Source organism: Solanum dulcamara, chromosome 7 (genome assembly GCF_947179165.1).
Source record: "Solanum dulcamara chromosome 7, daSolDulc1.2, whole genome shotgun sequence".
NCBI lineage: Eukaryota > Viridiplantae > Streptophyta > Magnoliopsida > Solanales > Solanaceae > Solanum > Solanum dulcamara.
Window position 1 is genome coordinate 67,502,230 of NC_077243.1, and position 10,582 is coordinate 67,512,811.

A 10,582-nucleotide genomic window follows, 5' to 3' on the forward strand; every position below is an offset into this window, starting at 1 on the left:
TAACTACATTCACTAATTTCACAATCCAATATACAAATGAACTACAACAAACTAAATGTAATCACCTAATTAACTTACTAACATCACAAATTACTAAAACATTTACAATCTAATTCAACAATCCAAAGCTAAATTAAGCCCTAAAATCAAAACTATAACTACATTCACTAATTTTACAATCCAATATACAAATGAACTACAACAAACTAAATGTAATCAACTAATTAACAAATGACAAATAAAAAAAATTAAAATTTAGTTATAGGTTTAGGCCCTAACCTCTTAAAAATGAATAATACTCCTAAAGCACCACAAGACGGCAGCGGCGGCGATTGACTGACGGAGGACAGCGAAGGGGGTGGGGGGACGGCGGTGGAAGGCGGTGCGGCGATGAATTTGTAGAGAGAAGGCAGAGAGAAGAGAGAGTTTAGAGAGAGAGAGAACTGAAAAAATACATTCTGTGTTGAACATATTTAACAAAGAGCAACGGACAGCGTCTCTAAGTCCGTCGCTTTTTAAAAAATATTTGACCGCCATTTTGATCAAAAAGCGATGGACAAAGCGACACCATCCGTCGCTATTTTAAATATGTTGACCAAAAATTTTGACCAGTAGCGACGGACTTAGCTGTAACACCCCCCAAATTTTTTCCTAAGATTCGGACCTTTTTTGTATACGTGTAGGGTTGAACTCATTTATTGTGAAGTATATGCTTGAGTTAATATGAGTCCCTAAGAAATTGAAGAGTGTTGGAGGTGATGTGGGGTCACAAAGGACCCCTAGGACCAAGCTAAGTCCAAAGGATTCGTCGTGGCTAAGTTTTTGGATGAGTTCGTTTAAGGGGTCGACTTCTAACGACCCTATCTTTTGAAAGATGACAATCTGGGTGGCCTACGACCTATTAAATTAAAGGTCATTGAGTCTTCTTTCCAACGCCACCAAGAATGTAATTTTTGGAGTTCGGAGTCAAAAAATATGACGATCCTAAGACGAACTAGCACGACAGAAATTTTAGGCCTGGGCTGCAATTGCTGGAAAACTGGGCTTGGCGCCACAGTGGCGCGATGCGCCACTATCGCGCCAGGAACATGTCTCAGTAGTTTGGCCCCTGGCACGGCACGCCACTACGAGGTGTGCAGGGTTTTCAAGACAATTTCCAAAACCCAGAAAATATGGCCTTGGCGCTGTAAGGGCGCGACGCGCCACTATCGCACCAGGAGCGTTTTAGCCTATTTTTCAGAACTTTTGAGAAGGGGCAATTTGGGAATTGTCCCAAATTATATATGTATCATCCTTGAACATTTTGGGGACATATTTTCAGCCTCTCTCTCTCTCTCTAGAAAAGCCCTAGAAAGATCCTCTCTCTTCCTCTTCTTCTTCTCCAAGTCCTTCTTTAACAAAGAATTGTTCCAAGAGCTTCAAGATTCGAGTTCTCCATTGAAGACCCAACCACAAGGTTTTCCTCAAGTATTCACTAAGGTATGTAAGGCTACTCAAAGCATGGGTTTTGTCCACCCATGTGCCCTACTCTTCTTTGAGGTTAGATGTCCATGAGAATGGAGTTTCTTGATATGGTTTATGTTTGAATGAGTCTTGTCTCTATTAATTTGATTCTTATTGTGTTGAAGTTGTTGAGCTAAGAATTTCTAAAACCTTTATGTTAGCATGAGTTGATGGAGATGGTTTGTTAATATACTCGGTTGATTTCTTTAACCATGTGATTATGTTGAATGTGTCAATTTTCTTAAATGTGTTATTCCTCTTGAGTTGTTGGTTTAAAATTCTTAGAGTTGTGTCGAGTCCTAAGGAGGTGATAAATGAGGAGAGGAATGGTTCGTTATATTTGTGAGATGTTATAAATGCATATCTAATTTAGAAATGATTGAGTTGATTGGAGGATAGAATTGACGAGTGGACAAGGTCCTAAATGAGACTTGCCATTATGACTTGATTGAGTTGAGATGAGAATAGAGTTGATGAGTCGGCAAGGTCCTAAATGAAACTAGCCGTGAGGGCTTGTTTGAGATGATTGGAGGGAGTCTTAAGAGCATGGAGTCATGGGAGGAATATCGAGCACCGAAGCAGGTGAGAGTATATTCCATACTTGAACCCCAAAAACTACGCCGCCAACGTAGGTAGGGATGGAACCGTTAAAGTCGGATGCTTCCCGTGGGATCGAACCGTTAAAGTTGGATGTTTCCCCTTTTATTGTCCTGAAATGATAGGACTTGACTAATCGATGGAATCCATGATTAGGGAGGCGTTCATGCCCTGGCAAGGTATGGACGGACGTGGCAACAACGTCTGATTGTTGTACTATCACTGGCTCATAAGTGATGGTTGTCGCATAAGAGAAACTCCTATTTAGGTCTTGATAGTGCTCCGAGTCAGTTGAGTTGAATGGCATGTGAATTGGTCCCATCTAAACCATTTCTTATTAGACTTAGGACACTTGAGTGAGTTGTCATTTCTTTATGAGTTGAGATTTCCGAGTTGGTTGATCCTTTTCCGATGTTGTTTTACTCGGACATTTTACATACTCGTACATTCCATGTACTGACGTCATTTGGCCTGCATCGTTTCATGATGCAGTGACAGGTACTAGAGATCATCAACCGGCGCTCCGTTGAAGATCCACATACACTCCCAGCCAGTTGGTGAGTCCTCCTAGCTTCTGGAGGATGTTGAGCTTTCTTGTATAGTTTTATTGTCGTTTCCTTTATTTTGATTGTTGGTAGCCATGGACTTTTCATTGGCACCTTCTAGACTTTGATAGGGGCTTCATAGACTAGAGTGTGGGGAGGTTGGACTGTTATTTTTTTTTGAGGAGTCTTATTATATTTGTTGTTGAGTTGATAGTGATTGGCCCTCAGCCCTTATATTATGAATAGTGTGTCTATGATTGAGTCTTCCTCTGAGTGAATGTGAATGAATGATAGTGTGACTGAATCAGGTGGTTCGCTTGAAGGCCAGAAATGGCTTTCGAGTGCCGGTCGCGCCTAGGGTACCCTCCCGGAGCGTGACATTAGCGACCCAGTCCGTCGCTACGTTAAAAAAACAATAAAAAAAATAAAGCGACGGACGGAGTCATAATATTTAATTTATAAATAATTATTTTTTAATAAAATATATAAAATATTTATATAAAAATAATATTTAATTTTAGCGAAAAAAACTGCCAAAATAAGTGACGGACTAGGCGTCACTGTCCGTCGCTCCTATTAAAAAAAATTAAAAAATAAATAAAAACAAAGGACAACGTTGTTTTCTCCGTCGCATTTTATTTGCGACGCAATCCGTCGCTTTTTGTTCTGTCATTTTTTGGCAGTTTTTTAGTAGTGTTAAAAAATAATGGCACAACAGTTGGATGATTGAACTCAACTATTAATGGATGACATAAATGAGACTTTCTCAAAATTCGATGGCATATTTTAGAATCTTTTTCCTTAAAAATTTGCAATCCAATATGATTTTGCGGCAATTTCTAAATGAAATACGTCGTTTGTCTGGATAACTTTTAGTTATTATAGAGAAATATTTTTATAGAAAATATATAATAATATAATTTTATTGTTATAGTGAAATGTTAGTATGCCCCTCTAGAGTGGTATCTCACTGATGGCTCGGGCCCTCCTCGTTCATGTAATTCTATTTAATGTTTTTTTGTACATATAAAGCTAACAAGTCGGGACACTTGGCATGTTACTATTGGCTTGCAAGAGATGAGGAGCAATCTAAGTTAATTTAATTTTCTTAAAACAAAAAAAAATGGTAAGTGATAATTTATTACATAATTGAATTACTATTCACCAAAGATTTTACACTGGCAATACTTTGATTAATGTACTCCTCAATTATCCAATATACATCTAGATAGATTGGACAAATTGGGTCCTCTCTCACTATTTAAGTTTTAATAATTGAATCCAAAAGGAGAATAATTGTTTGCACAAGTAAAGGATTTATGCCATCTAGATGTCCATTGACATTATCGTAAAGAAGTTTCATGTAATTTAACTAGATATACCAAGTTGTTAATTGTTTTATTTTCATCAACTAAATCTAATAATCAGTAGTATACTACAAGAACATTGCTTGTGTCACATGTAAGTGCCAACTAGTCCTTTGTTTTTTCTTGATGCCATTTTCCATAACTTAATTTTTAAAAGCTTCAACTTTTTATGCTTCCTCCCATCTTTGTTGAAAAATCTAGCTCCAGGGAAATGGAGTTCCCTTGTGGGAAAAAGTGCTCCAATAATGCATCTCAAAGAACTCCAAAAGTATTCATACTTGTAGCTTTAACATTAATTATTCTAGGTATTATCCCTCTTCACTACACTTCTAAGTGGTATCATGCTACAAATATAGCAAACCATCATGAGTCTGAAAAATCATCCACATATCATATTGTAGATGTGGAGATAAAGATTATGGATGATGAAACATGTGATATTTCAATAGGAGAGTGGATTTCAAATCCTGATGGTCCATATTATACGAATAACACTTGTTGGGCGATCCACGAACACCAAAATTGCATGAAATATGGGAGGCACGATACTGATTTCTTGAAATGGAGGTATATTGGAGTTTCTCTAGTCTTAATCATACATGTATAATTTAATTCTAGATAGTAAATGCACTTTTACATTTGATTTCTTAATATATGAACTAAGAAAATTCATGCACTTGAAATGAATCTAATTAATTTTACATTTCCAATAGATGGAAGCCCAAGGGATGTGAGTTGCCTATCTTCAACCCATTTCAATTCTTGGATATGATGAGGAACAAATCATTGGCATTTGTTGGAGATTCAGTTGGAAGAAACCATATGCAATCCTTAATATGTCTCTTGTCCCAGGTACGAGTTTAAATTCTATATACAAACAGGTGATATATAAAAGATATAGAATGAATAATAATTAATGTAAAAACCTCATAAAAATTATAACTAACCACTATTGAAATTTAGTAAGTTATACTGAGTGTGTGAAGAAATTTTACATATGCTATCAATATATATAATTTAAATCTTGTTATATAGTATTTGCATATTTGTTGCTAATTACTTCCTATGGATTTTGAATTAGAAAATTGGATACATTGGGTTGCGTGCACACATGTTGTAGTGTATTATTGCATAGGTTGGGTTTGGTTTACCAAAGATAGACGTATCTCAGAGTTTAGGTAAAATTCTAATTGAAGGCACCTACAAGTTTTGGACTTCAAGTTTATGTTTATGAATAAAAATATAATTTTTGAAATTTAAAATGCATTACTAAATACAATTTCAAACTTCAAATTAATATATCATAGTGCTGGGTGCCCTCTACAAGTAAAATTAGTTCTTTAAATTCTTTGCTCACCTTGTTAATTTTATCTTGGGATAATGAATAAGTACTCCTGAATTATGATCGAAATTCCAGCAATATACTTTAACTTAACTAGGGTCTAATTACCCTCCTAAATTATTTTTTAAATAAAATAAATACACCATAAAAGCTGATGTGACACAGAAAATGTACACTCTCTTAAAGACAAGTGATGAGTGTAAGAATTGGATACATGTCTTTTTTTAATTGATATAATTAGTTAGTACAGATAATTATTGATATTAAAACATATATATTTAATTATTTTTATTTCTTTCTATGTAAAATATATATTTTAATTTCTTCCTCACTTTAAACTTTTATTTTGTTTTCTTTCATTAATTTCTTATCTTTTCACTTTTAAATATTTTTAAAAAAATATGTGGATTTTTTTAAAAAAATAATTAAAAAGCTTCCTTTAATTTTAAGTTTTAATTTTTTTTATGTTTTATTTGATTTTTCACTTATTTTGATATCCATTCGCAATTACAGTATTTTAAATACATGACATTTGGAATTAAATTTGAAATTAAATCAAAAGAAAAAGAAAATAAAAAGAGTAAATAAAATTATTAATAAAATAAAAAGAGAAAAGACAATGAATGAAGGTAAAAAATAAAAAATTTAAAAGTTTAAATACATGGAACTTTTTAAAGAAAAATTTAATTTTTTTTTTACGTGTATTAACTTTATTTAAATACAAGATAAAGAAAGTAAGAGGATTTAAAAATAACTAAAAACTTAAAAAATTAAAATATATTTTTTTTATAAAAAAATAATATATATATATATATATATATATATATATATATATATATATATATATATATATATATATGCTGACGTGACAGCGTGTGTGTGCAAACACTACCAACTTACTTGATTGAAAGTGTCACATCAGCACAAAAGGTGTACAAAAATGCGGAAAAGAATGAGTTTGGTGGGCGAAGGAGGGTAATAAAACCCTAGTTAAGTAAATGTGTGTCGCTGGAATTTCAGTCATAATTCAGGGGTACTTATGCATTATCCCTTTTATCTTTGTTTTTTTAGAATTGAGTTTAGGGGTTATTTTTTTAATCTTTTTGTTTCTTTCTTTTTTGTTTGATTTATTCTTTCAAAATCACAAGTTTAACATATTGAAATCATTATCTATTTCTATTATTATATATAATTAGATCAAATATTTATATTAAATGAGACGGTTTGGTCGATTATTCTTAAAAAAATTATACCATTTTATTTTTTTGGGTATTTTATAATGTATAAATAAAATTTGTTTTTTAAAATATCTTAATCATATCGGTTTCTCTTCGGTATCGGTATAGTTCGATTAATTTTTTGAATTTTTTATTTTATTTTTAAAGTATCACCTCAAAATATACTATTATTAAAATATTTCCTTTTTCTTCCCCAAGAAATCAAGAATGTAAAACTTTGTTGCCATATTGTTTGATCTTAACTATTTAATAGGAGTGCTTGCATACATAGGATTTTCCGTATTGTTTGATGGAGTATCTGTTATATTATCTTTTAATTTTAAACCTACTTAATTAAAGGATAGCTAATGAGCAAAGACCCAAAGTCGTCCAGTTACCAAAGGCATAGGACCTAGGTTATATTTTTAATTGAAAAATATTATAAAATATATTTATATATTAAACTTAACATATTGTTAATATAGAAAATATATTTACATACATGTAAGACTATTCCGTTTGGGAATTTTTCAATTTTTTTTATAAATTAAAAAGACCATCCCAATTGTTCGAGATGGTTAAACAATTAAATAAAAATCCACAATTTTATTAGAAAAAATGATATAAATCAATTTGATACGATTAAATTCGATCGATTCAATCAATTTTTCATATTCTTTTTCACCTCTAATTAAAACTACTAGCAGTGAAACTAGTCTCAATATTCTTTCGGATTTCACGGAGTAAGATATTACATGAAAATTACCAAAATTGTAAAAAGAATTTAGTTCCATGCTATAATTTTAAAAATGCAATGAATCAATAATAAGAATCAAAAAAGAAACTCTAATGAAAATAAAATAAAAATATATCTGTTAAATATAAATTTTAAATCCATTTTTATATAACAACAATATTAATAATAATATATTTATTTTATTTAAATTTTGAATTCGCCCATCAATAATTTATATTAGATTCAAAGTTATCAGCCATTGTGACAAAATCTGAAAGAGTCCAGCTAGATTATTATTATTATTATTATTATTATTATTATTATTATTATTAGTAGTAGTAGTAGTAGTAGTAGTAGTAGTAGTAATAATAGTAGTATTTTATTATTATTATTATTATTATTATTATTATTAGTATTATTATTATTTATTGTCGTTGTTGTTATTGTTGTTGAGAAATTCAGAGAATAATTGTTCCTTTGCACAGATTTGTTGACTAAATAATTGATAACCAAAAGTCCAAAAATTGGATTTTTATCTTTTCCCCTTTTTAAAATATAATTTTTTTGTTAATTTAAAAATATTTTGTAGGAGAATAAGCCAGGAACCAGCAGATTCCCCATAAAATATCAATGTATTTTTTTCTCCTTTTTTGTCCAGGCTGCTAAACACCACATGTGCTACGTCATATGTCTAAATATTCGTTTCAGTAGATAATTTAATAATGTCTATATACTGTTAAGCTAAAGATTTTTTTATATTATTTGTTAAATAAAAAATCAAAAGGAAGTGATCCTATTGTCACTTACAATTTGAATAAAAAAAATATTCTTATCAGATTTTTTGTGTGTTATTTTTAAATATCTTATGTGTAAAAAATACGTAAGCTATGATGGCTTTAGAAAAACTACAAAATTATTAAATAATTTATTTTTGAATTAACTTATATATATTGATAATATAAAAAAATTTATACTGAAATCTATTTTTAATCTACGATTGTCTAATGGATATCTGTCTTATTTTTTGAGGTACGAATATCTGTTAAATAGATGATTTTATGTAATTGTCACTTAGCTAATGTGAAAGTGTAAAAACTCTTTTAGTATTGATTTGATTAGCATTAGTTTGCCTCTTTATAGAACTTGACTTAAATGACGCTCTTGGTGATAAACGATAATAACATACTCAATATAATTTTAAAATTAGAGTCTGACAAGAATAGGTGTAATCTTAAATGGATACAAATACTATTTTTGATAGACCCTCAACTTGACGTTATCAATTGTGTGAACCTCTTTATATTTTGAGTGAATTGTGTGAGGTTATTTCTCTTGATATTTTGTACTCTCATATTTATATAGTGGATTGCTCATCTCCTCTTGTGGATGTAGGTCGGTTAACCGAACCACGTTAAATATTTATCTCTTTTAGTGTATTTCTCGTTTGTCTTCTTACTCGTGATCTTTCGAGATTTGTTTTGCTAGCTTCCGTATGTCACCTAATTATTTTTGGTCCTAACACCTAAGTTTGAAAGAAAAGCAAGAGTAAAAAGTAATGATTAAAATAATGAAGAAAGAAAAGTCCAGACAGTAAAATAGCGTAGATGGTCAAAATAAATGAAATAACAACAGTAATAAAATAATGCTAGCATAAAAATAATAATAATAATAAAAACAAAATAGATGCTCCAGACTAGAACTCCGCTCCATCACAGGGTTGGGAGATAATACTCGACTATCCACTAATCATCTACCCTAATCTCTCCCTTCATGATCTCCTATTTAAAATTATATCCTCGATGTACTGGAGATGTGTCATGTCCTGTTTAACCAGCTTTCGAGTTTTTTTTTTCTGTACAGGCAGTATATCCAATTGATGTCTCTATTAGTCCAGATGAAAATTTTAAAAGGTGGAAATATGTTGATTACAATTTTACCCTTGCAACATATTGGTCACCATTCTTGGTAAGAATGAAAGAAGCAGATGCTGATGGTCCAACAAAAACTGGTCTCTTCAACCTTTATCTTGATGAAGCTGATGACAAATGGGCAACTCAAATTGAAGAATTTGACTATGTCATCTTCAATGGTGGCCACTGGTTTACTAGGTGCAGTGTTTACTATGAGAACAACCAACTTGTTGGCTGCAGGTATGATTAATTTCACGTGTGATCATTAAACTTTACTCAATTATAACAATAAAGTCACAAAAGAATGTTAGTCCCATTAAACTTACTAAACTTTATCAACTATATAATAGTGAAGTCACAAAATTTTACCCGTTATAGCAGTAAAGTCACCTTGATGAGTAAGTTTTGTCGTTATAGTGGTTAAGTTTAGTGACTTTACTGTTACAGTACGTAAAAATTTAATTAATTAATGCAACAAAAGATAGCACTTCGTGATATTACTGGTATAGTTGGTAAAGTTTAATACAAAAATAGTTTTAATGTGTGCATAAAGTTCAGTGACTATACGTGAAATTAACGCGTTGTTGCAGGTATTGTGGACTTCCAAATGTTGCAGACCTCCCATCTACTTATGGCTACCAGAGAGCAATTAGGACTGTTTTGAGAACCATCAACAACTTGGAAAAGTTCAAGGGCATAACTTTTCTTAGGACATTTGCACCTTCTCATTTTGAAGGTGGAGAATGGAATAAGGGTGGGAATTGTGTGAGGAGAAGGCCATTTACAAGCAATGAAACATCTTTAGAAGGCTTAAACTTGGAGCTGTATACAATTCAAGTTGAAGAATTTAAGTCAGCAGAGAAGGAAGGGAAGAAAAAGGGGAAAAGGTTTAGATTGTTGGACACAACACAAGCCATGTTATTGAGACCAGATGGTCATCCAAGTAGATATGGGCATTGGCCAAATGAGAATGTTGTGTTGTATAATGATTGTGTGCATTGGTGTTTGCCTGGTCCTATTGATTCTTGGAGTGATTTCTTGCTTCATATGTTGAAGTTTGAGGGAAGGAGATCCCATGAAGAAAAACTTCAGTTTATGAAACAGTATAGCTAAAGAGTTAAGTTCATCCAAACTTTTATAGAAAAATTGTAATCTTTATTATTTACTTTTATTGAAAGGAGATGAGCTTAATCAGAATACTATTAGTGTGAAAATTCGTATAATTGATTTCAAGTAAAAACTTGCTTGAGATTGAGGAGTAGTTTTTCCTTTTTTATTTGAAGTGAAAATGAAGTACTTGACTTGGATCCTTTTAAGAATCGGCTTGAAGTTTATATGATGCATTTTGTTCTACAAAAACTTAAC

At 31.5% G+C, this 10,582-nt stretch overlaps 1 protein-coding gene across 1 annotated transcript; it reads left to right on the forward strand.

Annotated features, from left to right (window-relative positions):
• Positions 1 to 4,077: 4,077 nt before the first annotated feature.
• LOC129895458 (protein trichome birefringence-like 19) lies at positions 4,078 to 10,409 on the forward strand. Its single transcript, XM_055971179.1, has 4 exons — positions 4,078 to 4,579; positions 4,726 to 4,864; positions 9,168 to 9,457; positions 9,808 to 10,409. The coding sequence occupies exons 1-4, from the start codon at positions 4,182 to 4,184 to the stop codon at positions 10,328 to 10,330; spliced, it is 1,350 nt and encodes a 449-aa protein (XP_055827154.1). The 5' UTR covers positions 4,078 to 4,181; the 3' UTR covers positions 10,331 to 10,409.
• Positions 10,410 to 10,582: the final 173 nt, after the last annotated feature.

Coding starts and splice junctions, on each gene's coding strand:
- LOC129895458 (XM_055971179.1), top strand. CDS start 4,182: ATGCTTCCTCCCATCTTTGTTGAAAAATCTAGCTCCAGGGAAATGGAG. Junction 4,580..4,725: donor ACTGATTTCTTGAAATGGAG/GTATATTGGAGT, acceptor CATTTCCAATAG/ATGGAAGCCCAAGGGATGTG. Junction 4,865..9,167: donor TAATATGTCTCTTGTCCCAG/GTACGAGTTTAA, acceptor TTTTCTGTACAG/GCAGTATATCCAATTGATGT.